The sequence below is a fragment of the Callithrix jacchus genome, chromosome 6 (genome assembly GCF_049354715.1).
Source record: "Callithrix jacchus isolate 240 chromosome 6, calJac240_pri, whole genome shotgun sequence".
Classification (NCBI taxonomy): domain Eukaryota; kingdom Metazoa; phylum Chordata; class Mammalia; order Primates; family Cebidae; genus Callithrix; species Callithrix jacchus.
The window spans coordinates 24037562-24064988 of NC_133507.1; the positions used below are offsets into that span (position 1 = coordinate 24037562).

General features: G+C 42.8%; 1 protein-coding gene and 2 pseudogenes across 3 annotated transcripts in view; 2 read left to right on the forward strand and 1 right to left on the reverse strand.

Annotated features, from left to right (window-relative positions):
* FSD2 (fibronectin type III and SPRY domain containing 2) overlaps positions 1–27427 on the reverse strand; it is a 55835-nt gene that overhangs the window by 11721 nt on the left and 16687 nt on the right. For both annotated transcript variants that reach the window (XM_078326892.1, XM_035303941.3), the window contains exons 2-9: positions 20831–21547; positions 20590–20685; positions 16669–16899; positions 15094–15116; positions 13596–13717; positions 4289–4444; positions 2272–2406; positions 1397–1547 (exon numbers count right to left, since the gene is read on the reverse strand). In XM_078326892.1, coding sequence (XP_078183018.1) covers positions 1397–1547; positions 2272–2406; positions 4289–4444; positions 13596–13717; positions 15094–15116; positions 16669–16899; positions 20590–20685; positions 20831–21469 — 1553 coding nt within the window. In that variant the 5' untranslated portion in view covers positions 21470–21547. The remainder of the gene's footprint in view (positions 1–1396; positions 1548–2271; positions 2407–4288; positions 4445–13595; positions 13718–15093; positions 15117–16668; positions 16900–20589; positions 20686–20830; positions 21548–27427) is intronic.
* Positions 6055–7220, forward strand: LOC144576601 (polycomb group RING finger protein 5 pseudogene; annotated as a pseudogene).
* On the forward strand, positions 21751–25244 carry LOC103793664 (fanconi-associated nuclease 1 pseudogene; annotated as a pseudogene). Its single transcript, XR_013518769.1, has one exon. The product of XR_013518769.1 is annotated as a fanconi-associated nuclease 1 pseudogene (transcript).

Sequence of the window (27427 nt, forward strand, 5' to 3'; positions counted from 1 at the left end):
TGGTGCGGGAGGAGCTGGAGAGGCAGGAAGGGGCCAGAGCCTGTGAAGGACTTTTGCCTTTTCTTCAGCATTGGGCCCCCATGATTGGATTTGTGTTGGAAGAATACGCACCACCTCTCAGGTCACCTTTCAGGTTACTGACCAGCCCTCTGATGACCTCATCATTGTGAGTTGGTCCCAGGTGTCAAGTGCTCCTAAAGCATCAACATAAATTGCAAAGGAAACCTGAACCATTAGGATGGCTAGAACCACTGAACACCCTGCCCCACTCCTGAGTATCTCCAGAGTGGACTACCAAGATCAGCCTCCATGTGGCTGTGGACATGTAGATTCCACCTAGAACAGATGGATGAGTGGCATATGGCCACATTTAAAGCCTAACATTTAGCACAGAAGAATCTGCTTCCCTAACAGTTGACACCAGCCCCCGTTCATTTCTCCAGCTCTGGATTAGTGCACCCCTGTGCTCCACAGCAGGGGAGCCCCTGGTCCTGGTGGCTGGTGCTGGCCTACCTGGCTGGTTCATCCACTTTCACAAACTTCTGTAAACCAGAGGTAAATCCATGCTTCCTCCATCGTAGGCTGCTGTAAACTCATAGGTTCTTTGAGCCCTTGTGGTCACTGAGCCTAACCCTTATCAATTTGTGAACCCTTCCAGCTCTCTGAGAATGAAGGGGGAGCATGAGCTTCCAGACAGTCTTCTATGATAGATTCTTTGTACATTGAGCTGCAGTCTCTTTTTTTTCACCTTATGGCTTTTACCCTCTCCTCTCTGAATTCCAGTTAGGTGGGTCTTTTAGTTCCTCCAGCACATCAAGCTCACTCCTGCTCAGGGCTGGTGTCCATACAGCCCCTCTCCCTAGAGCACCCTACATTCGCTGTTTTTGGGGCTCAGTCTTTCCCATCTGTTCAGGTCTCAGTTTAAACATGTTCTTTATCCAAAGTGGATCCTCACCTCTAGCACCATTCTGTTTTATTACACTTTTTCCTTCCTAGCACTGCATATTTTACAGATTGGTTAGTTTTCTTGCCTTTTATCTATTTCCCCACCAGACTGACAGCCCCAGTAGGGCAGGATGTTTGTCCATCTAGTTTCCAGTGCCTTGCCCAGGACCTGGCACCACCCAGGCACTCAATGCTTGTTGAATGAATAAATGGGAAACCTTGCTTGAGCTAAAAAACAACAACAAAACCTGAGATTCAACTAACTAATTTATACATCATTCACCTTGAGTAATAGCATTCCAGCTACTTCTTGTGAAGACTAAGCAAGCAAAAATTGAGATTGCTTGTATCAAAATGCCAACATTCTCTCCAGACTACATATACTTCCTAAGCCACGTCACTGTATCAGGTATCGGGGCTCTCATGCCCCACAAATGCCCTTATGACTCACTCAGTTACACCTGAGGCTTCTGGACTTTCAGCCTGGGTCAGCTCCACGGTGTACGAGTCCACAGGATTCAGGTTCCCAGACTCCCAGCAGATCAGCACAGCCTCTTCACAGCTCCTTATCTCTTTGGTTTTTATGATGGGGGGAGAAGGCGCTAAATGTGGGAGAAAGGGAGAGATGAACAACTGCTGTGTTCATTTCTAGCCATTTTGTTCAGAGCCAAGGACAAACATCACAGTCACCTTCTTCCTCCCACAAAAGAGATTCAGTGCAATAAGCAAACCAGATCCCTTCCAGATGTTCCTGGAGTAGAAGATGGTTGCAAGGTTCAACTGTCAGTGTGATTGAGAATAGGAGTTTTTTATATTTTGAGAGCAACTATCAGAAAAGGTCACTGTCGGTTGGGCATGGTGGCTCACACCTGTAATCCCAGCACTTTGGGAGGCCCAAGGCAGGCAGATCACTTGAGGTCAGGAGTTTGAGACTGGCCTGGCCAACACGGTGAAACACCGTCTCTACTAAGAAAAAAAAAAAAGAAAAAAAAAATCAGCTGGGTAGGGTGGCAGATGCCTGTAATCCCAGCTACTCGGGAGGCTGAGGCAGGAGAATCACTTGAACCTGGGAGGCGGAGGTTGCAGTGAGCTGAGATCACACCACTGCACTCCAGCCTGGGTGGAACTCCATCTCCAAAAAAAAGGAGAAGCAAATGTCACTGACAAACTAGGCATGTATATTTGGTGTATTAAATAAAACAAAAAAATATACACAGCTCTTCTATCCTTCCAAGTGAAATCAAGCACGCTGCCATATGTAGAAACCCATGACTCCTGTGTCCCCTTGAGTGAAAGCCCTGCTATAGGAAATGAGTAGCCCATTACCTGTCACGTACACTGCACGCTCGCTGGAGGGGCTCAGGCCAGCCCTGTTGTGAGCTGTGACCCAAAATTCATACTGAGTATTTGGCACAAGGTCTGTCACTGAGCAATATGTTTCTTTGATGGTCATTGTAAACTCTGGGGGAAAAAAAGATAAGAATTCAACCCTAAAAACTGGCCAAGTGGCCTCAAGTTCATTATGCCCACCGTAGTAGATTACAAAACTAGCTGTAAATTCCTCCCATCACTGGATGCACTCCCTCTGCAGCGTGGCTTTGCTGCTCCTTCCATTCAGAGCTTCCTTCCTTCTCTCTGCTCCTTGAAACTGGGCTTAGCTATGTGACTAGCTTTGGCCAATAGGGCAATAGCAAATGATGCAAATGGGTGTGGGAAGTGCTGGTGCACAGGGGCTCGCCCTGTTGCTGCTGGGGATGCTTCCACTACCGTGTCAGTAAGGCCAAGCCAGCCTCCTGAGGGATGTGAGACCACAGGGAGAGAGACCCCAGCCGTCCAAGTCCTCCTGGCCATCCTACCTGAGGCAACAGTAAATGAGGCCATCCTAGACCAACCACCCCTATCCAAGGTAGGGGGTGTTTCTGTTCTGAACCACCCTGGGTAGGGGTGGTCTTATATTTCTGTGCATTGGTTTGGTCAATGCACAGAATTATATGAAATAATAAATGTTATTTTAAGCCACTAAGTTGTAGGGGTTGCGGAGGAGGATTGGTTTTGAAGCAAAAACTGACACCACTCCAGAATCTTGAAAGGCAGTGATAATTCCTTCATTTGCCTTCAGATATCAGTTCCTTTATAGCAAAATGGTCAGTTTAAAAGATCTTATAGATTGCCATGACACAGCCCCAATGCAGTGGCTTCTGTGTATCTGAAGGGGATGCTGGCAGGGTTGATTTGTGGCAAAAGCTGGGGTTAATGAAGTCTGACTTGCTAGTCCCCTACCTCCCTTTTCAAAGCTCCTCACCTCGCTCCATGGCTTCTTTAGTCCTTATGCTGACCACCCTCACCATCCCTCATCATCGCTTAAATTACTCTTACTTTTCCCAAGAATTCCCCTTCTTTCCTGGGCAGAAACACCGTCCTCAGCTTCTGGAACTCAGCCCTCCACCTGCATGGTCTGGTACAATGAGTGGAACTTGGGGCAGGATGCCTACACACTGATTCACAGGCTCATTCCACCGTAACTTACTATGTCCTCATGGACTACTACTTTCCCTCTGAGTCTGTTTCCTCATCCATAAAATGGAGATCTCTAAGTGTCTTTCCAGCAATCCCATTCTGACCCCACATGCACAGGACAGGTGCTGTCAGGCTGGCCCTGATCCCTTGAAATCTTCAGATACTCAGCTGGGGCTCTTCTGCTGTCTGACCCACCCTCCTTAAAAGAGAACAGCTTATTGATTAGGGTGTGGCCCTATCCCAGCTGTAACCCCACACCAGCCAGTCTCATTTCCAGGGAAAAGGATATTGGCCAAGAGCTGCCCACAGTGGAGGCTGGGGGCCATCCCAGGAGCTGTTTCCACTGGGAATGTGGAGCTGGTCAGCAGCAGCCCTTCCAGGCTGCACAGGCCCCTTCACCCATCATGGGGTCTGCAGACGAATCCTCCAGTTTCTCCTGCAGCACAAGGCTGTTGTGAGAGGAACCAGCCTGACCCTCAGCTGCCAGGACAAGTTAGAATCCAGCCAGCCCAGTGGGGCCTCCTTGACAAGGGGTGTCCCTGGCCCCTCCTGCACACAGTGCAGCCATAGACTGGTCTCAGGGACAACTCTGACTCGATGGCTGTAGATACACTCCAGCCCCCTTTGCCTGGCCTCGCCGTCATCCTGTCAGGCCCCAGGATGCCTTGCTAGCCCTTTCTGCCTGCCTACCTGCCTGCATCCCATCCTCGGCATGTATAGACCCACCCTGTCTCCACCGTCCCAACTGTCAGGAAGACAGGGCCGAGGACCCTGTGGGGCCTGAACCGTTCCCGTGAGCATGAGCATGTTCCTGGCAGAGCCTCACCTGCTTGGTCCTTCCCAGGCGAGCTGTCCTGCACTGGCCGGTAGGACAGTTGATAGCTCTCCACAGTGTCATCGGAGTATAAGCTCCAGCACACTCGGACTGAGGAACCTGTGGCTGAGTTAGGGGTTTGTGGATTTATGACTGGAGCAGAAGGAGCTAGGAAAAGAAAATAAAAAAATAATAAAAGCCTCTTATAGAGGTGTGGGGTGACAGTGGCCCCTTTCCCATGACCATTGATCCCCCAAATGAATCCACACCCTTTGGGAATGAAAGAGGAAGCCCAGAGTAGGCAAGGATGGGAACACAGAGCCTCTCAACCATGAGTCTGCAAAATACAACCCGTATATCTATTCTTGCTTTGACAAGTGCAGATGAACTTAGAGAGCAGGGGTAGGTGATGGGGATTCAGGCCAGGGAATAGATTGCGAGTCCTGCTCCAGGTTGTGGGTCCTTTGGCCCTTCCATGGCACTTAAAGAGGCAGGACAACCAGGATCACAGCGCTGCTGCCTCAGGAGAAAGAAGCCTTCAACAAGGAAGATCTGCTTTTATTGACGGTGCGGAGAAGAGGCATCCAGGAACTGTCTCCCACATTACAGTGAGAGAACATTGGGGTGGCCCAGTTGTGCTTTTCAGAACCAACATCTTTATAGTTCATCTACTAAGTTAATTCTTTTCTTCTCCGTAGGTGAATACTTCTATCTCTCCCAATCCCATAAAATCTCACACACACAACCAAGAATAAGAACAAGTGGTATTTTTCCTCTAAAATTCTTTTTCCTCTCTCTTTGAGACAAAGTCTCACTTTGTTTCCCGGGCTGGAGTGCAGTGGCATGATCTTGGCTCACTCTAGCCTCCACATCCTGGATTCAAGCGATTCTTATATCTCAGCCTCCAAACTAGCTGGAACTACAGTCACATGCTACCACACCCAGCTAATTTTTGTATTTTTAGTAGAGACAGGGTTTTGCCATGTTGGCCAGGCTGGTCTTGAACTCCTGACCTCAAGTGATCTGCCTGCCTCTGCCTCCCAAAGTGCTGGGATTATAGGTGTGAGCCCCTGTGCTTGGCCCTTTCCTCCCTAATTCTTCTCCCGTGGCAGCATCTCCCTCCATCCCAGGCTTTTAATTATCCTTAGTTTCAAGTTGAAATTGATCAACCCATGTAAAAGACCAGCTGAGACAAAAGGAGTTGACTTAGCTTTGGCTTATCCTTTGCTTTCTGGTCAGGGTCTGAACGATCATAATGTGACAGAGGTGAGGAGGAAAACAAAGAATTTATATTCCCAATGACAAAGTCCAGGGTGCACAACAGATGCCCTGCTAGACACTGTCAAATACAGCTTCACTTGGAGATACAGTGTAAGAAGTTGGATGGTTCTGGGAGCTTTTAACCCCTCAGGAAGCACTAGATGCAAGCAGGAAGGTGATGGTTTATGTGAGACCTGGACAAAGGAAGGTGAAGAAAAATGTCACTGCTTCTTGAGCACGGATTTGGGCAGTAGTGCCTTTCCTTCCCAATGTCTGAGCCTGATCATTTGGGCAGCACTATTCCTAGAGGATGAAAAGAGCCATCCAGTGGACCTCATAGCCCAGTGAAATTTCTCCTTGACCCAGTGATTCTAAGAATGGTTCCCAAGATCTGTGATTAAAGATTTGCGGTGGGGACCGGCTGGGCTGTGGCGGGTCCTGTTTCTCTTTCACTTTCCTTCACTCTGAGGCCAGTGCGCTGGGTGGGTGAGGAGCAGCGGCAGTAGTGGGAAAGTAGTGGGAAACTACTACCCAGTTGTGGGAAAGCACAACCACCAAAAGGAGTGATGATCAATGATCTCATGATAAATCTGGATGCTAGTTCTCATGCCTCAGGACATCCTACTGGGAATGCCACACCTGCTCCTGGGATCAGACTTTCATCTACTTAGGACTCCTCTTTGCCTGAACTACTAAAGCCAGTCCTAGCTAGCCATGAATGGCTACCCAAAGCAAACACTTGGTGAAAGATTTTAATCCTTTCATTACCTGCTATATCTGTAAAGTGTATCTGATCAAGCCAACAGCAGTGGTGGAATACTTCCTTACAGTCTCTAAGACTTGTATTGTTCAGCACTTTGACGATAGCAATGATTGCCCAAGGTGTGGCAACCAAGTTCATGAGACAAAGCCATTAGAAATATTGAGATTGGACAATACGTTAGAGGAAATTATATTTAAGCTGATCCCTGGATTACAAAACAAGGACTTGAGTTTGAATCTGAATTTCGGAAGAAAAATAAGCCTCAAGAAAATGGACAAGATGTTACTTCAAAAGTTGACAAACTGAAAGTGGATGACGAAGGTGATGAAAATCAAGATTATCATAGAAGTGACCCACAAATTGCTATCTGTCTAGATTGTTTATGAAATAATGGACTATCGGGGGACAGTGTAGTAAAGGGTTTAATGAAGAAATTCATTCGATGTTCTACACATGTAACTGTTGGAACTATTAAAACATTTCTAAGTTTAAAGCTAAAACTTCCAAGTTCTTATGAGTTGGATGTGCTGTGCAATGGTGAAATTATGGGGAAGGATCATACTATGGAATTCATCTACATGACAAGATGGCGACTAAGAGGCGAAAACTTTCGGTGTTTGAACTGCTCAGGTTCGCAAGTCTGCTCTCAGGATGGCCCTTTGTATCAGTCATACCTTATGGTATTGCAGTATCGACCAAGAATTGATTCTGGTTAGACGAAGGGGCCCAGACCTCACTGAGATGAATCCTGCACTATTTGTTTACTGGTCAACAGATTGCAGTTAACAGTTTATCAACTAGAGAACACAACCGGATTTTCAGCATGCAAGTAAGGCCATTGTCTATCTCTAAATTGTCAGTTGCATTCATGTTGTTTCTATCAAGAATAAACCAAGTGCCATTCTGCTACTGAACCATCCGCATAAGGTATCTGTGTTGTCTCAAAGAGTGCAAGTCATGGTTAAAATCTGGTGTGCCGCCATGATTCAGCCTTCTGAATATTTTGCTTGCCTGTTCCACGATTGTTCTAATGTTTAATTACACTAGTAAAATGGCTCAATTTTTGTGATGTTACAGTTTTCATATACTATTTTATTCTTGTTTAAATAGCATACTGTACAAGAAACTAATAATTATATTTTGAAATTATTTTGTATGGAAATATATTTAGAAAAGTGGTTTTTGAGCCACTATCTTGTTCTTGGAAGCTTTTTTTTTTTTTTTTTGAGTTGGAGTTTCGCTCTTGTTACCCAGGCTGGAGTGCAATGGCGCAATCTCGGCTCACCGCAACTTCCGCCTCCTGGGTTCAGGCAATTCTCCTGCCTCAGCCTCCTGAGTAGCTGGGATTACAGGCACGCACCACCATGCCCAGCTAATTTTTTGTATTTTTAGTAGAGACGGGGTTTCATCATGTTGACCAGGATGGTCTCGATCTCTTGACCTTGTGATCTACCTGCCTCGGCCTCCCAAAGTGCTGGGATTACAGGTTTGAGCCACTGTGCCCGGCCCTTGGTAAGCTTTTCATGTGAAAAAAAAGTTCATTCTTGAGTGTGCAAGTGCTTTTGCAAAGAATTCCAGTTATTCTGTAACATTAGAGCCCAACATAATTGTAGACATTCTAAGCATCTGCCTGTGTAGCCTCCCAGTTGCACAAGGAAGGCATGTTAGCCCTCCAGATTGAAAATGTATATGACCTCTTGAACTGAAGTTAGATTCCCAACGATTCAAAATGTTGGCAGCTGATCTCATTTACTTCTGATAAAATTAATGTGTAAGTAAGGTTAATCTTCTTTCATGATGCCTTGTGACAAGCAGGTGCTGCTTCATGAAATATCATTGTATAGCCCATTTCATATAGCATTACATTGTTGCTGTTGTTGAACAAGTGCATTATTTCTCTTTTTAAATTGGCCTTAGGTATATGTTGTTGTGACATGCAGAGGGTTATGATGAGTTTAAATATTAGGATTTTTAGAGCACATAACATCAGCTATTTTATGGATTCCAAAAGTCTCAAAACAGTTATAGATTAAAACTGTTAGTTACCATTCACATTTCCAAACTATATGCATAAAATAGAATAAATGCAGTATAGAAGATAACTATGCTAACCAAAATTAATAGATTAAGGGTATTTTATTTTAAATCCTATGGTAATCGGGGAAATGGGATTATTGTTTTATACATGAGTTCATTAAGATCAGAAAAACAAAATGTCTTGTATTTTGCAGTTTTGTTAAGTCTTTCATTCATTTTAGGATTAGTCTGTAAGTCAAAGAAGGTCTTGTTACCTTAAGTTATATGAAAACTGTCATTTTAAACCTTTTAAAATTTACAGTTTTCAAAAAACTTATTTGGAGATTGCTTTGAAACAAACAAGCTAAACTTTGAAACTTAGAAAAAAATCTTGAAAGTTAGGAAAAATATTTGTTTTAGAAATATGAGCACCATCTGTGTGTTACACACATTTAGTTTTTGTACTGTGTATGTGGTAAATGTGCCACATTCTCCATTATAATGTATCAGAAATCAATGCCCTCTGAATTTCAAAATGATTCTTAGAAATAAGATATTGTACAACTATAGCAAACATATAAAATACAGCTAAATCTTAATACTTTTCACTATATAAAAGGTTGAAACTTCATAATTATCCTTTCCTTGTATCTTTTTTTGAGTCAAAAAGTCTATTAAAATTTTCTGTTCTAAATTTGGTGGAAAAGGTTATGGCAATACTTTCTTAACTTTGTTTTGTTAGATTGTTTTTATTCTTGGAATGGCTTACAAGCAGAATTTAAAAGGCAGATTGTCGTTAACTATAAATGACTGAAAAAACTGAATTTACTATTTAGCTAGAGAAATTATTTTTCTATGCTGTGAAAGCCAGGTCTCAGACATCTCTAAAAACTTTTAAAAATTATTATAAATTTGTCACATCTAGGTCAGTGATTAAAATAGTGTTTTGCAAATAGAAGTTAATTTTAAATTAACTCAAAATAAATTGAGTACATTTTAAAAATCACTAGTGAGACTTTGATGTTTTGCTTTTCCCCCAAGCCAAAATCTCTTTAAATTTGGTCAGTTGCCTTGTCATATGTAATTTCACTATTTTCCAAGGAAATATATAGGAAGCAATTTTGAAACTGAGAATAGTTTTATATAGAATTCCTCTATTTACTAATAATGCATTAACATTTTTACTGAAATGCAGTGGAATATGTGCCAAAACATGTGAAAAGCTTACATAAAGAAAGGCATCAATTGTCATTTGGAGAAAGGTACACATTTTTTTGATGGTCCTAAGTGATATGGTGTTACTACTAGAATCACAGATTTCTTCAACTGACTTCTTTTGGTATCTTCAACTACAGCTTTCTACAGATAGGACTGCTTTCATGTCTAGTAATACACTGTATTCCCCATTAATTATCCCTTAAGTCAGCTTGTAGAATTTTCAAGAAACTAGGTATAGAAAAAATATACAGGCAACTTTTGTGGTTAGCTTCATAAATTTAGGGTGCTTATAAAATGAATTCTTTATATAAACTATAGGAGTAATCATCCGAATCTGTAAAATCAGAGAATAAAAGTTTTCTTTAATCTGTTTCTTAAGCAATAAACTGAAAGACCTTTACTTCCCAAAAAAAAAGATTTGCATTACAATATGGTTTATAATAATAAAAAAATTAGAAACACCCCAGTATCCAACAATTGAGGATTAAATAAACAAACGAAGGTATGTAGCCACTAAAGTGATGTTATAAGAGAATTTATCAGGGTGAGAAAATATCTATCAAAATTGTTTTGCTAAAAAAAAAGCACATTACAGAACAGAATGATTCAATTTTTATAACAAAAATACTATGCAAGGAAAAACCTAAAATGCTATACACAACATTGTTTACAATCTTGTTGTTCAGTGTTGGTGAGAGAGGGAAAGTGAGCAGTTGAAAAAAGAGGAATTATAGACTATCCTTATAAATAATTACAATAATATTTTATTTATTTATTTTGATTTTTTTTTCTTTCTTTTTTTTTGAAATGGAGTCTTGCTCTGTCACCCAGGCTGGAGTGCAGTGGGGTGATCTTGGCTCACTACAACCTGTGTCTCCCAGGTTCAAGTGATTCTCCTGCCTCAGCCTCTTGGATAGCTGGGATTATAGGCACACACCACCATGCCCAGCTAATTTTTTGTATTTTTAGTAGAGATGGGGTTTCACCATGTTGGTCAGGCTGGTCTCGAACTCCTGATCTTGTGATCTATTTGCCTCAGCCTCCCAAAGTTCTGGGATTACAGGTGTGAACCACTGCACCCGGCTTATTTCTTTTCTTTTCTTTTCTTTTCTTGAAACAGGCTATCACTCTGTCACCCAGCCTGGAGTACAGTGGGGTAATCATAGCTCACTGCAGCCTCAAACTCTTGGGCTCAAGCAATTCTCCCACCTCAGTCTCCCTTGGGCTCAAGCAATCCTTCCACCTCAGTCTCCCAAGTAGCTGGGGCTACAGGTGCACGCTGCCACACCAAGCTTATTTTTAAGATTTTTTTTGTAGCTATAGGGTCTTGCTATGTTGCATAGGCTGGTCTGAAACTCCTGGGCTCAAGCAATCCGCCCACCTCAGTCTCTCGAAGTGCTGGGATTACTGGCATGAACCAGCACGCCCTGGCCCACAATAATACTTTAAAGACTTACTTGACACCATGTACTATGTGTTACATAAGTTATCTCACTTAATTCTCACCATATTCCTATAAGGTATTATAATGTCCATTTTTTCAGATTAAGAAACCAAGTATCCAACAATTAGAGAAGTTAGGTGAGTTGTCCAGAGTCACACTGCTAGGTAGTGGCAGAGTTGGGATTCTCATTAGCTCCATAGAATTCCAAAGCCCATCTCTTAACCACTATGCTAAAAACAGACACCCATGAGGAATATAAATACGTTTAAGGAGATAAAGTTTGAGCTTCTTGCTTGGTATAAATTAGACAGGAAGGTAGGTGTTTAGGAAGCTGTACAGGCTATAAACAGAAAATATTTCAAGACTAACGTCAGATGTTGGCAACCTGGAGAGTGAGGGTAGGTACTTACCTCAGAGAGGTCAGCCTCTGTTCTCACTTATGAGCCATAAAGACAAAAATAGAAAGTCAGAGAAAAAAAATACTTGTTTCTAAATCTTTTTTTTTTTTGAGACAGTCTCGCTCTGTCACCAGGCTGGAGAGTGTAGTGGCATGATCTTGGCTCACTGCAATCTCCGCCTCCTGGGTTCAAGCCATTCTCCTGCCTCAGCCTCCCAAGTAGCTGGGATTACAGGCACATGCCCCCACACCCAGCTAATGTTTGTATTTTTGGTAGAGACGGAGTTTCACCATGTGTGCCAGAATGGTCTTGATCTTGACCTTGTGATCTGCCCACCTCAGCCTTCCAAAGTGCTGAGATTACACGCATGAGCCACCACGCTTGGCTCCCTTTTTCCTTTTCACCTTGGATACCTTTCTCTTTCTTTTGCCTAATTGCTCTCACAAGATTTTCTAGCACTACGTTGAACTGGAATGGTGAGAGTGGGCATCTTTGTCTTGTTCCTGATCTTGGAGGGAAAGCTTTCAACTTTTTACATTGAGTATGATGTTAGCTGAGGTATGTCATATATGACATTTCTTATAATGTTTGCTCTAATCTTTATTATTTCCTTTCTTCTGCTAAATTTGGGCTTAGCTTGTTCTTTTTCTAGTTCCTAGAGGTGTAAAGTTACGTTGTTTGAGATTTTTTCTCTTTCTTAACGTAGGCGCTTACTGCTATAAATTTCCCTTGTAGTACTGCTTTTGCTGCATCCCATAAATTTGGGTATGTTGTATTTCATTTTCATTAATCTCAAGATTTTTTTACCTTCCTTTTGATTTCTTCTTTGGCCTATTGATTGCTCAGGAGTGTGTTTTGTAATCTCCACATATCTGTGAATTTTCCAATTTTTTATTGTTATTGATTTCTAGTTTCATACCATTGTGGTCATAAAAAATACTTGAGGTCTGGCTGAGCATGGTGGCTCAAGCCTGTAATCCCAGCACTTTGGGAGGCCGAGGCGGGTGAATCACGAGGTCAACAGATCGAGACCATCCTGGCCAACATGGTGAAACCTTGTCTCTACTAAAAATACAGAAAATTAGCTGGGCATGGTGGCATGTGCCTGTAATCCCAGCTACTCAGGAGGCTGAGACAGGAGAATTGCCTGAACCCAGGAGGTGGAGGTTGCGGTGAGCCGAGATCGCGCCATTGCACTCTAGCCTGGGTAACAAGAGTGAAACTCCGTCTCAAAAAAGAAAAACAAAACAAAAAAAAAAACTTGAGGTCAGGCACAGTGACTCAGGCATGTAATCCCAGCATTTTGAGAGGCTTAAGCAGGAGGATTGCTTGACACCAGGAGTTGAACAGCCTGGGAAACATAGTGAGACCCCATCTTTACAAAAAAATTGAACAAATTGGCTGGGTATAGTGGCATGTGCCTGTAAGTCCTAGCTACTTGGGAGGCTGAGGTGGGAGGATTGCTTGAGCCCAGGAGTTGGAGTTTGCAGTAAGCCATGATCACACCACTGTACTCCAGGTTGGGCAACAGAGCAAAACCCTATCTCAAAATAGTAATGATAATAACAATAAAAGATACTTGATATGATTTCAATCTTCTGTACAGAACTATCATATGATCTAGTAATATCACTTCAGGGTATGTATTCACCAGAATTGAAATCAAGATCTTAAATATACCTGTGTCCCATGTTCATTGCAGCATTACTAACAATAACCAAGACATGGAAACAACCTCAGTGTCCATCAATAGATGGTGGATTTTAAAAAGTGGTGTGTGTGTGTGTGTGTACATATGGAATATTATTCAGCCTTAACAAGGAAGTTTTACCATTTGTGACAACATGGATGAAACTTGATGACATTATGCTAAGTGATTTTAGCCAGTCACAGAGGGACAGATACTGCATGATTCTACTTACATGCAGTATATAAAATAGTCAAACTCCTAGAAGCTGAGAATGGAATGGTGGTTGCCAGGGGCTTGGGGGAGGGGGAAATGGGGAATTGTTCCACAATGGATACAAAGATTACTTATTCAAGATGAGTAAGTTCTAGAGGTGTGCTGTACAACACAGTACCTATACTTAACAATATTGTATTGTGCACCTTTTAATTTGTTAAGAGGGTAGATCTCACGTTAAGTGTTATCACAAGAAAGAAAAGTGCTCTGGGTGGTCTGAGCCTGCCGTGAAGTACACACACAGGTGAGACACGCACCTGGAATGGTGTTAATGGATCCCATCAGCTGCTCCACATCAGAGAAATCCAAGGTCTGGTCTTCAAAATCAGGCTGTGTGGAGATTTCCACATCTGTTTTTGTTTTCAGGAATTTCCCGAGTCTGTTGGTGTAAAAAGACACGCTGATAAGAATGGAGGGGCATTCTCCTTAGGGTATATCTATAGTACTGAGTCACTAGTCATAAATGAAAAGGACCTCTTTGCTGAACTTTTATTTAGTTTGTTTTACAGCTGCTGGCTGTTATCTACCATCTTCTTTGGAGACTGACCTAGGGGTCATCAGTGGGGATGGGTAGGATTGATCTGTGCCTTTGAGGGAGAGGAGGAAGGGTAAGGCCATGTCAGAGGCAATCCACCAATGAGATCCAGAGCCACACCTTCTGGAACATCTCTTAGGTGCTAACCTCAGAGTTCCCAGTCTCAAGTCACTCCAGGCCCAAGATGTACTGAGGGTGTAGACTCCTGTGGCTTCCTCTCTACATGGTCAAATGCCCTCAAGTTGCTGATCATGGGACTCAGGGTCTCCTTGTACCTGCTTCCTGGCAATCACAAGGTTTGTAAATGGCAGAGGCAGAATATGAAATCAGGGCTGGGCACGGTGGCTCGCACCTGTAATCCCAGCACTTTGGGAGGCCAAGGCAGGCAGATCACTTGAGATCAGGAGTTCAAGACCAGCCTGGCCAACATGATGAAACCCCATCTCTACTAAACATACAAAATAATTAGTAAGGCATAGTGGTGGGCACCTGTAATCCCAGCTTGTTCAGAGACAGGCAGGAGAATTGCTTGAACCTGGGAGGCAGAGGTTGCAGTGAGCCGAGACTGCATCATTGCCCAGCCTGGGCAACGAGAACGAAACTCCATCTCAAAAAAAAAAAAAAAAAATTTTGAAACCAGGTCCATCTTTGCCAAAATCCCTGCACTTAACCCTTACATTATTAAACTTCTGTGTTCATGTTACTTTATGCACATTATCTTATTTGATTCTCAAAACTATCCTCATTTGTAGATAACGTGAGTCCTAGACTGATTGGATTTGTCAAGGTCATGAGTGTAGCAGGATGTGAACTCCTGTCTGTCTGACTCTAAAATGTGCATGCTTTCTGCAACTGCATAGTCTGGGTCCAGCCAGACATAGCGGGGGATGTTGGGGATACTCTGTAGATCTCGGTTCTTCCTGGTGAAATGAGGGGCTTGTGGAGGAGAGCTGCCCACAGGCTTGCTGACTGAGCCTCACCATGCATGCTCCCTGCTGAGCCTCACCATACATGCTCCCTGCTAGATCTGAGATCCTGAGATTCAATACTAGATGCTCCTAGTGACCACACACCATCATTCCAAAGCCAGTGCTAGTTTACTCAGGATTGACACAAAAGCTGAAACTGGAAGCGCATAACCAAATGGAATGGAGTCTATTTGGATATCTCAAGTTGAAAAAAACAGAAAAAGGAAATACATATTAGAACAAATGTATTACCTGTCAGCCATAGCCACTGCATCCTAAAAAGGAAAAGGAGAAAATATTAAGTTGATTTTGGAAATAAATTTCGTTTACCAACATATTGCAATAAATATATAGATAGCTATAACTATATATATAAAATAATATATATTGTTACATCCTACATATATAAGATGGATATATATAACAAATGATATAACTATACATAACATATATACAATATAATAACATAAACATAGAAGAAAACTTAAAAATTAGAAAAAAGTAAAAAAGCCCAGCTGTATCCCATACCCTAACAAGACCACCCTTATGTCCGTGCATTTTCTTCCATGCCACAGTACTGCTTTTCCCCATTAACTTTGGCATGCACCTGTGGTCCCAGCTCCTTGGGATGCTGAGGCAGAAGGATCATCTGAGCCCAGGAGGCTTCAGTAATCTATGATCACGCCACTGTCCATCAGCCAAAGCAACAGAGTGAGACCCTGTCTCAAAGGGAAAACAACAACAAAAAATCCACACTATGTAAGCACTTTCCATGTTATGAATGGTCTTTTGGGCCATCAGCTTGAACACTTATATAACAGTTGACTATGAACGGTTAATGAATGGAAACTCCATCATTTACTTAATGATTATTATTGGACGTTTTGTTGTTTCCAGTTTTTCACCATCATATGTCACAGTGAGAAGCCCACCTTCATGTTTATCACTTTCTCCACGTTTTGCACATAGTGGGCCCACTAGTTCGAAAGGTATGACCATTGATGGTTCTTGGAGTGCCTGCCAAATTGCTCTCCAGCTTCATTCATGGGTCTCACCCTAAGCACAGCAGGAAGGAGGCATGGTTGGGCTATGAGGGGTGACTGTGTGCTTGGAAAAGGTGGGGGTCATACTTGGCAACCAGGAAGCTCTGGAGGCTAAAGGCCCTTCCCCATGCCTTCAACACCACATCTTCCTGGTACTCCTGTGGGACCTTGTGAAGAAAGGGGACCCCAGCTCTGACTGAGATTGAATTTCCCACAGCCCAGCCTCGTAGGGGGTTGGGTCAGATTTAATTTGATTTCAAGAAAATTAGGAAATGGATTTTTTTTTTTTTTTTTGCATATCTGAGTTTGTGAAGTAAGCCCTTTTTTTCATTGCTACAGTTGTAACTGGGAAATTTAAGGTGCCTTTTCAGCCTTGACAACTTTCTACCCAGAGTTCCAAGAGGCCATCTCCAAGAGGGGGCCGGAAAACTCTCAGAGCACGGCTTTTGCTCAGCTCAGCTCCAGGATGAGGGGAGAGGTATCCGGGTGACCAGAACAGAGGAACAAAGACTGGTGCTGCCTCCGCGCTGGGGGACGGAGAGAGTCTGCTGCTGTGAGTCTCCCTGGCTACTCGTGTGGCCATGCAGAGAGATTGGGCCACAGCCTCCCTGTCATGATCACCCAGTGGAATCAAATGGATGTTGGCCGTAAAAGTCGATTCCAGTGCCTCCAGGAGGAGCGAGGACAACCTAGCTTACCTCAGCCATAACTGAGGTAACTGAGACTGTTGTTTCTGTTTGTAATTCCATCTCTTATGTTCAGTTCATTTCATTTCACGACTGACCTTTATGAAATCCACCTTCTCCTCGTGACACATCTCTTCTATTGTTTCCATCAGTTCTTTGCAGGTATCTAGGTTTTCTCCACAGCTGACCAGTTGTTCATATAAGGCTTCCACCTTCTCTTTCTTTTTCTCCCCTAGAGCTTGTATTTTTTCTTCATATTTTTGAGCAAGTGTTTCCAAGATCTCATTGTAATGTGACTCAAAGTTTTGTTCTTGTTTTCCAAAATTCTCCTGCAAGACAGTTGAACTCAGTCATCATTTCAGTACATGTGGTGCATTGATTAGTATTTTTATTTTTATTTTTTGAGACAGAGTCTCACTGTGTCACCCAGTGCAGTGGTGCAATCTCGGCTCACTGCAACCTCCGTGTTCCAGGTTAAAGTGATTCTCTTGCCTCAGGCTCCTGAGTAGCTGGAATTACAGGTGCACATCACCACAACCTGGCTAATTTTTGTATTTTTAGTAGAAACGGGTTTCATCATATTGTCTTGGCATGTCTTGAACTCCTGACCTCAAGTGATCCACCCACCTCAGCCTCCCAAAGTGTTGCAATTACAGGCGTACAACATCACGCCCAGCCTGATTAGAGTCATTAGATAAATGAAAATGTGTACCTACCAGAATTATTTTAGTCCCTCTACTTTGTCCTCTCATCTCTTGTCAGGATGTTGGAATGAAGCTGGAGGTGCTAGAACACAAGTGTCTCCAGCCTAGATCCCCAGGAATAATCTAAACAAAAGCCCTGCTTTCTCTCCTGGCAGCATTTTGCAATCCACCTCCAGTTCATTTACCTTCTATCACCACGAAACTGATCAGGGAGATTATCAGTGATGATTCTGCCCAATATTGGACCTTAATGTGGAAATATTTTCCCTGAGAGATTACCATCTACCATTCCCTCCTGAGCTCTTAACATCTCATGAGGCTTCTCTTCACTCCTTGGTGCTTGAATCATACAAACACCAAGATTAAATCAACTAGGATCATATCAACCAGGGGAGAGACAAAGGCAAAGGCGAACAAGGGTTGCAGCCAGGCGACACTGCCTAATAAATGAGAAGATGCAGGAGGGCAGAGGGAGGGTTCTGACAATATTAGTCCAGGAGCACAGTAGATGAGAAATATTAATAGAGTATATATTACTTATATTGTCCTCAGAGCTCTGCAAGTTCTGATGGATGTCATCCTCATCACATGATGGGGACATTTCCAAGGAAGAGGATTTTATCATTCATTAAGAGAGTAATTACTGAACACCTGCTATGTGCATAGGACTTGCTCAGAATGGTGGAAGAGAAAGAAAGGCAACAGATGAACTTCCCAGAGTTGAGTATTAAAGGATGGCCACAGGGTCCTCACTGAGGATGACGGGACTTTGATCTGAGAGTAAGCGGGCAGAGCAGAGTGTAAGGAGTTTTTTGTTGTTGTTGTTGTTGTTTGTTTGTTTTTGATGGAGCCTCATTTTGTTACTCAGGCTGGAGTGCAATGGAGCGACCTCAGCTCACTGTAACCTCTGCCTATTGGGTTCAAGTGATTCTCCTGCCTCAGCCTCCCAAGAACTTGGGATTACAGGCACCCACCACTACGCTCAGCTGATTTTTTTTGAGCCGGAGTTTCACTCTTGTTTACCCAGGCTGGAGTGCAATGGCGTGATCTCGGCTCACTGCAGCCTCTGCCTCCTGGGTTCAGGCAATTCTCCTGCCTCAGCCTCCTGAGCAACTGGGATTACAGGCACGCATCACCGTGCCCAGCTAATTTTTTGTATTTGTAGTAGAGATGGGGTTTCACCATGTTGACCAGGATGGTCTCGATCTCTTGACCTCGTGATCCACCCGCCTCGGCCTCCCAAAGTGCTGGAATTACAGGTGTGAGCCACCGCGCCCGGCCTGATTTTTTTATATTTTTAGTAGAGACAGGGTTTTACCATGTTGGCGAGGCTGGTCTTGAACTCTTGACCTCAAATGATTCACCCACTTTGGCCTCCCAAAGTGCTGAAATTACAGACATGAGCCACCATGCCGGCCAATGTAAGAAGTTTTGTCTTAGATGTTGTACACTTACCCCCTTCTACCACCACCCTATACTTGGCAATGGAAGGGTTTGCCCCCTTCTCTGTGTCTTCCATGGGGGATTAGTGTAATAGCTCTCCTTCTTTGAAATATTGGGGGTGGAAAAGTCTAGCTTCATGGGAAATGGTCCTGTGGCTTAGTTGATTCACATGAAATGCTCCCATTGGTACCATCCGAGGCTACATTAATAGAAGTAGAGCATCGCATGAAGAGAAGAGAGAGGGCAATTCCTGAGCTCAGTCCTGGTTGACCTCACTTGGGAGGTTGGGTTGAGCTCTGGCATGATGATGTACCATGTATCTACTAGGGCACAACAGGGGACTGTGGCATGTTTGATGACAGGCATGGAAACTTATTAATCTTACAAGAAATAGGTAACAGCTGAGGAAAAGAACACTTATCAAAAACAGGATGGGTATCTTGCAATGCCTTGTCAAGGCTGACCCATGAAAGAGGGACTAGTCTTATTCTGTGTAGCACTAGGGGCCAATATGACTAGTGGGCAGAAGTTACAGAGCCACACCTTCTATCTCAGTCATGTTGGCATCTGGATCAAGGCTCACATTCTTCCCCATGTCAAGATTGGGAGGGAGAGGGGCCGTCAACGGATAAAAACTCTTTTTTAGTCCTAGAATTCTAAGCTTTTACTGATCTCTCAGGAAAGTGTGGAAATTGCTAACCAGACAAAGGCAACACATAAATTTATTTATTTATTTATTTGAGATGGAGTCTCTCTCTCTCACCTAGGCTGGAGAGCAGTGATGTGGTCTCAGCTAACTGCAACCTCCACCTCCCAGTTTCCAGTGATTCTCCTGCCTCAGCCTCCTAAGTAACTGGGACTACAGGCATGTGCCATCATGCCCAGCTAATTTTTTATTAGTAGTAGAGATGGGGTTTTACCATGTTGGCCAGGTTGGTCTTGAACTCCTGACCTCAGGTGATCCACCCGCCTTGGCCTCCCAAATTGCTGGGATTACAGGCATGAGCCACTGCGCCTGGCCATAAATTTATTTTTTAAATGCATGTAGAGTTAAAAATATTCCTTTGTTAGAGTAGCAATCATTGGTAGAAGTATTTTGCCTCTTAACAAAAAAGTGTTTGACAGTCTACACCTGACTTTATGTAGTCAACGTTACAGGTACTTCCAAAAGCCTAAAATTAACAACTCCCAAAACCAAGGAAATAGCATGGAACTCCACTGTTTCCGGTTTCTCAGTCAATGCACCAGGGAGCACCTCAGGGATTCTCGGTAAGACCTTCTACCCCAAAAAAGAGGTTCAGAACAAATAAGCCAGAAAAGACAAGGGCAAAAGAAAAGATATCCCCTCTTCACCACCTGGGCTCAAGTGAGGGACTTCACTGAAGATGCAGCCATGAAGCCATCTTTGTTAGAATAAGGATCTATCAAGCTGAATGATGAAAACAATATACATTAAAAAAAGAATTAGAATAAGGTTCTAATCCACATACAATTAGTGATTTGGGTAAAGGGGGATTAGGAGAAAATGAAGCCAGTGAAGGAGAGGAATTGTGATCTGGAAATTTCTGCCTTATTTACTCATGTAACAAACATGTATAAAATGCCTGCTCTGAAACATACTATGTAGTAGGACTAGGGATATTTCAACAGAAAACCCAGCCTCCACACCAAGAGCTTCTAGTTCAGTAGGGAATGCTGACATCCACACCCAGGTGCTATGGGAGGTTGACAAAAACGGGGAGGGGAGAGGGGCAGTGGTGACTCCTCACATTCTAAGGAAACAGATTCTCTACTCATATCAGAAACAGCTGCTTGACCTAGCCACTGATGGAAGCAATGTGAGTCTGATGATGTCTTCAAGTATGCTCTTACCTCCACAGTGATGAAAACTTCCTCCAAGTGATTTGCAAAGTTTTCCATATCAATTATCTGTTTTTCCAATTTGTACATGTTTTTGTGAATTTCATCCTATTCAACAGAGGATCACAAAGAATATATTAATGTTACGTCTTGTCTCGCTCTTGTAGAGGGCATCTTAGATGTATTCCCTGCAAATGTACTTAAGATACAAATGAAATATCAAGACAGAGAAGAACCAAGGAGACCTATTTACCTTGGCACTTTCCAGTGCTTCATTGAGTGGGATCACTTCATGCTCCTTATGTTCATCAAAAACCTTCTGAAAAGCTCTTATTGGAGTTTTACAAGTGACACAGAAGACATCAGCAGCTTCTTCTTCATCTTCTTCCTCGGGAATGACATAGCATTCATACTCCTCGCTGGCACGGCCATGTGTGTACCTATAGACTTCCCGCAAGTCCTGGCACTGGCCTGCCGAACCCCACCCTCCGAAGCCCAGGTCCTCGGCCTCCGTTGCCTCTCCACTAAGTCTCCAGTCTCTCTGCTCCCTGGCTGGGTCTCTCCTCTTCATCCCATAAGGAGGATATTCCGAAACTCCCATTCTGGGCATGTTTTCAACAAACTCATCCCCTAATTCGTGATCATCTTCAAGTCCATATAAGTGGACAAGTTCCTCCACTTCCTCTTGAAGGTCTCTTTGAGCCTTACCATCCCCTGCTCCTGTTGACTCATTGGCCCTTTCAGCTTGGACTACTTCTTTCCTCCTCCTAGTGTTCTCTTCTGGAAAGAGCTGCAGTCTGTCTTCAGAGTCATACAGGTCCATGTGGTAAAAGTGGAAATCCTTGGGAGTAGACCTGTCCAACCCCAGTTCCTCCCCCGATTCTTCCTCCATTGTAACTCTGGAAGTCCTCAGAAGCACCTTTATACAAGAAAGATCCTTCCTGGACACTTAATAGTGAATATCTGGGCCCTGGAACACAAAAAAGAGGAGGAAAATCAGTTCTGGAGAAGGGCATTGCTGTAGATGATCATTAGATTGGGCTCTACTCAGAACATTTAAAAAAATTATCTGTGTAGCTCAGTCGTGTTTTCACTTTGAATCATCTGTTAAAAAAGTTTGTTTTCTGAGGACTACCAGACACCAAAGGAAGAAGAAATTGTCTAGATGAATAACATGAGATTATATTATTGAGAATCCCACTTTTGGTGCTTTCAAGTCAAGAAAGTAAATCTTTTTTTTTAAGATCATTGTGATCTTTCACCTTAAATATCCTGTGTTTTATTGCTCAGAACACCTAGTTTTTATAATATTCATGATGTCAGAAGGGAAACCTTCTGACAGAAAAAAGCCTCCTAGAAGCTTATCAATCAGCAAGAATAAGAAAAAAAGCATCTAATTCTATTATTTCATGTTTTAACAATGCACCACCTGCCAAACTTGCCTGCCCCGTTTGCAGTAAAATGGTGCCTAGATATGACTTAAATCAGCACCTTGATGAAATGTGTGCTGACAATGATGTCATTCAAGTTGATCCAGGGCAAGTTGGCATAATAAATTCTAATGTGTCTACGGTAGATTTAACCAGTGTTGCTTTAGAAGATGTAATGCCAGAGAAGTCACCACCACCAAAGACAAATTTAACTGCTGGCCAAAGTGATTCAGCAAAAATGGCCATAAAACAGAAGTCCAGTCCCTACTTTAAAAGTAATGATGACTTGGTGTGCAAAAATCAAGATGAACTGAGAAATCATAGTGTGAAAGTCATTTCTTTGGGAAGCCTAGCATCTAAATTGTCCAGAAAATACATAAGGGCTAAAAAAATCAATAGATAAGGATGAAGAATTTGCCGGTTGTAGTCCACGGAGTTCCAAATCCACGGTCATTCAGAGCCTGGTTGATAACTCTTCAGAAATTGAGGACAAGGATCAAATTTTGGAGAATAGTTCTCAAAAAGAAAACATGTTTATATGTGATTCTCTAAAGGAAGAGTGTATTCCCGAACACATGGTAAGAGGAAATAAAATAATGGAAGCCAAAAGCCAAAAGGCTACCCAGGAATGTGAGAAATCAGCCCTTACCCCTGGCTTCTCAGATAATGCTCTCATGTTATTTTCACCAGATTTCACTCTTGGGAATACATTAAAGTCTACTTCAGACGACAGTCTTGTAAAGCAAGAGTGTATCACAGGAGTGGTTGGACAACGTGAAGCATGTAGTTGTGAAGAAGTAAAAATGACTGTTGCCTCAGAAGCTAAAATACAGCTGTCAGATTCAGAGGCAAAATCTCAGAGTTCTGCAGATGATGTTTCTGCATGGAGTAACATCCAAGAGGCTCCTCGGCAGGGTGACAGTGGCTTAAACAGTGATATCTATCACAGCATTCCTTTGGAGCAGGGGTCAAGCTGCGATGGTCCTGATCAAACAACCAGTCATCCTTACTACCTTCGGAGTTTCCTTTTGGTGCTGAAAACCATACTTGAGAATGAAGATGATACGATGCTCTTTGATGAGCAGGAGAAGGGAATTATAACTAAATTTTATCAGTTATCAGCTACTGGTCAGAAGTTATATGTAAGGCTCTTTCAACGTAAATTAAGCTGGATTAAGATGACTAAATTAGAATACGAAGAGATTGCCTCAGGCTTGACACCTGTGATTGAAGAATTGAAGCATGCAGGCTTTCTACAGACAGAATCTCAGTTGCAAGAACTCTCTGAAGTGCTTGAACTCCTTTCTGCTCCTGAACTAAAATTCATGGCCAAGGCCTTCCATTTGGTGAATCCCAATGGACAGAAACAGCAGCTGGTGGACAGCTTTCTCAAATTGGCCAAACAACGTTCAGTCTGCACTTGGGGCAAGAATATGCCTGGAATTGGTGCAGTGATTTTAAAAAGAGCTAAAGCCTTGGCTGGACAGTCAGTATGAATCTGTAAAGGCCCCAGGGCTGTGTTTTCCTGGATCATGCTGCTGTTTTCATTGACCAACTCGATGGAAGATGAAGATGCCACTTGTGGAGGTCAGGGACAGCTTTCAACGGTCCTGTTGGTCAACCTCAGCCGAATGGAGTTTCCTAGATCGGAAAACCCAATCAATTGGAAAACCCAAATCTTCCAAGACAGAGATGATCTTATTAGATACGCAGCAGCTGTGCACATGCTGAGTGACATTTCTTCTGCAATGGCCAACAGGAACTGGGAAGAAGCTAAGGAGCTCGCTCAGTGTTTAAAAAGGGATTGGAACAGACTGAAAAACCACCCTTCTCTGAGATGGCATGCAGATTTACCACTCTTTCTGTGGTGTTTTACCGTTGGATGGATTTATACAAATATTTTGTCTCGGTCTGTGGAAATACTGCAGAGACTTCACATGTATGAGGAAGCCATCGGGGAACTTGAAAGCCTTTTGTCTCAGAGAATTTATTGTCCTGACAGCAGAGGCTGATGGTGGGATCGACTGGCTCTTAACGTACACCAGCACTTGAAGCGCCTGGAACTGGCTACCAAGTGTATCACAGAGGGGCTGGCAGATCTGGAAGTCAGTATGGGACACCGCCTTTCCCTGTATCAGCGAGCTGTGCGCCTGCAAGAGTCTCCGAGCTGTAAAAAGTACAAACATCTCTTGCAGCAGCTCACGGAAATGGCTGTCCAAGATGTGAAACACGTGACCATCACAGGCAGGCTGTGCTCGCAGCGTGGGATGGGCAAGTCCATGTTTATGATGGAGGCCGGGGAGACTGCTGCCCCCACCACAGTCCTATGCTCCATGGAGGAGCTGGCACTGGCCCATTACAAATGCAACAGCTTTGACAAGGGGATTCATGGTGAAGGCTCTACCTTCAGCACCCTGTATGGCCTCCTCCTGTGGGACATCATCTTCATGGATGGGATTCAGGATGTCTTCAGAAATGCCTGTCAGGCTTTCCCCCTGGACTTGTGCACAGACAGCTTCTTCACAAGCAGAGGCCCGGCTCTTGAAGCCAGGCTACAGCTGATTCACAATGCCCCCGTGGAGAGCCTGTGGGCCTGGGTGGCAGCCACGTGGCAGGACCAGAAAGGCAGAGTGGCTTCCCTTGTTAGCTGGGATTGCTTCACGTCTCTTGAGCAAGCTCAGGATCTCCTGCCTGGGGGACCCTGTGCTCAGTGGTATGTGCAGGCGCCTGGCTGCTGACTTTCGACACTGCCGTGGGGGCCTCCCTGACCTGGTGATGTGGAACACCCCGGGCCATCGCTGTAAGCTGGTGGAAGTTAAAGGCCCCAGTTATCACCTTTCACATAAGCAGATGATCTGGTTGGATGAACTGCAGAAGCTGGGGGCCGAAGTAGAAGTCTGCCATTTGGTTGCAGTTGGAGCAAAGAGCCAAAGCCTTAGCTAAAAGCTATGGAATTGGGGATATTTGGTCATACACTGATGTAAGATTTTTATATAAAACATCATGTTTTAATTTTTAAAAAAGTTTGTTTTCTATGGGGGGATGGGCTTTCTAAGGTTAAAAGAGACAAAAGCAATTACAAAAGAAATGTCTAATAGATACGACCAACAGATAACGTTATCTGACAGTGGACTAGATCCAGAATACATACAGAACTCTTAGAGCTCAATAATAAAAAGGTAAATAACCCAATTTAAAAATGGGCAAGATATGTAAATTACAAATATTTCTCTTCTATTTTGTGAAGTGTCCTTTTATTTTCTTGATGATGTCCCTTGAAGCACAAAAGGTTTTAATTTTGATGAAGTCTAGTTTATCTATTTTTCTGTTGTTGCTGCTGCTTGTGCTTTTGGTGTCATGTCTAATAATCCATTGCCAAATTTAAGATAAATCCCACTTGATCATAATGGTTAATATTTTTTCTTTTTTCTTGTTGTTTTTTAAGAGGCATTACAGGCATGAGCCACCACGTCTGGCCTAATTTTTTGTTATATGCTACTAGATTCTGTTTGCTAGCATTTTGCTGAGGAAGTTTGAATTCATATTCCTAACAGATACTGGTCTGCAGTTTTGGGGTTTTTTTCTTGTGGTATCTTTCTCTGGTTTTGGTATCAGGGTAATATGTCTCATAGAATGAGTTGGGAAGTGTTTCCTGTTCTTCTGTTTTTTTGGAAGAGTAAGTGAAGAATTGGAATTATTGCTTCTTTCACTGTTTGGTAGAATTCACCAGTGAAGCCACCTGGTCCTAGACTTTTCTTTGTGGGTGGTTTATTATTATTATTATTATTACTATTTTTTTTTTTTTTTGAGACAAGTTCTCACTCTGTCACCCAGGTGCAGTGGTGTGATCTTGGCTCACTGCAACCTCCACCTCCCAGATCCTGCCTCAGCCTCCTGAGTAGCTAGGATTACAGGCACCTGCCACCACACTGGCTAATTTTTGTATTTTTAGTAAAGACGGGGTTTCACAGTGTTGGTCAGGCTGTTTTGTTTTTTTGTTTTACATCAAGAAATAACTTTATCCAAAAGGAATTCAAATGGAAGATATATTTAGCATCAATTCATATATTAGTAACTTATACGTGTATTGTCGAGTATGACATCCATAAAAGCACAAAACAGTTTCTTACATGTTCCACCAAAATTCTGGCTTACTTTATGTGTCACTTCCATGACTACCAACCACACATATAGAGACTAAGAGAGACTTGGCGAAGATGGCTTTCCAGGAAGTTTTCAAAATAAGAAAGGAAAGGTATGTTGAAATACAGCATAAGTAGCAGTGGGGCCCTGAATTCACTTTGGAAAGAGCTGGGTTTTTTTTGTTTTGTTTTGTTTTTTTGTTTTGAGATGGAGTTTTACTGTTGTTGCCCAGGCTGGAGTGCAGTGGCACAATCTTGGCTCACTGCAACCTCTGCCTCCTGGGTTTAAGCGATTGTCTTGCATCAGCCTCCTGAGTAGTTGGGATTACAGGCATGCACCACCACGACCGGCTAATTTTGCGTTTTTAGTAGAGACGGGGTTTCTCCATGTTGGTCAGGCGGGTCTCAAACTCCCAATCTCAGGTGATCCTCCCACCTTGGCCTCCCAAAAGGCTGGGATTACAGGTGTGAGCCACTGCACCCAGCAAGAGCTGGTTTTTAAATTATTCATCTCTTTACTTAGGCCTATTTATATTGCCTATTTCTTCTTGGGTCTGTTTTGGTACTTTGTGACTTGCTATGAAATGTCTATTTTATTTAAATTATCTAATTTATTCAAATACAGTTGTTCATGGTATTTCTTTTTAATCTTTTTTATTTCCACATGCTTCGTAGTAATGCGCCCTTTTTCATTTTTGATTCTAGTAATTTGATTCTTCTCTCATTTTTTTCTTGGTCAAACCTTTAACTAGAGGTTTGTCAATTTTGTTGATTACTTCAAATAATCTGTTTTTGGTTTCTTTAATTTTCTCTATTGTTTTTCTGTTCTCTAGTTCATTAATTTCCCCTCTAATATTTATTATTTCCTTTCTCTGCTTGTTTTGTTTAGTTTGCTCTTCTTTGTCCAGTTTCTTAATGTATTGATTTGACATCTTTCTTCCTGTTAAATATAGGCATTTATGGCTATAAATTTTCCTGTAATCACTGCTTTTGCTTCATCCCACAAGTTTTCATGTTTTATCTTCATGTCTATTCATGTCAAAATACTTTCAGACTTCCATTTTGATTTCTTCTTTGACCCATTGATTATTGAGGAGTGTGTTGTTTAATTTTCATATGTATATATATATATATATATATATATATACATTTTTTTTTTTTTTTTTGAGACGGAGTTTTGCTGTTGTTACCCAGACTGGAGTGCAATGGCACGATCTCGGCTCACTGCAGCCTCTGCCTCCTGGGTTCAAGCAATTCTCCTGCCTCAGCCTCCCGAGT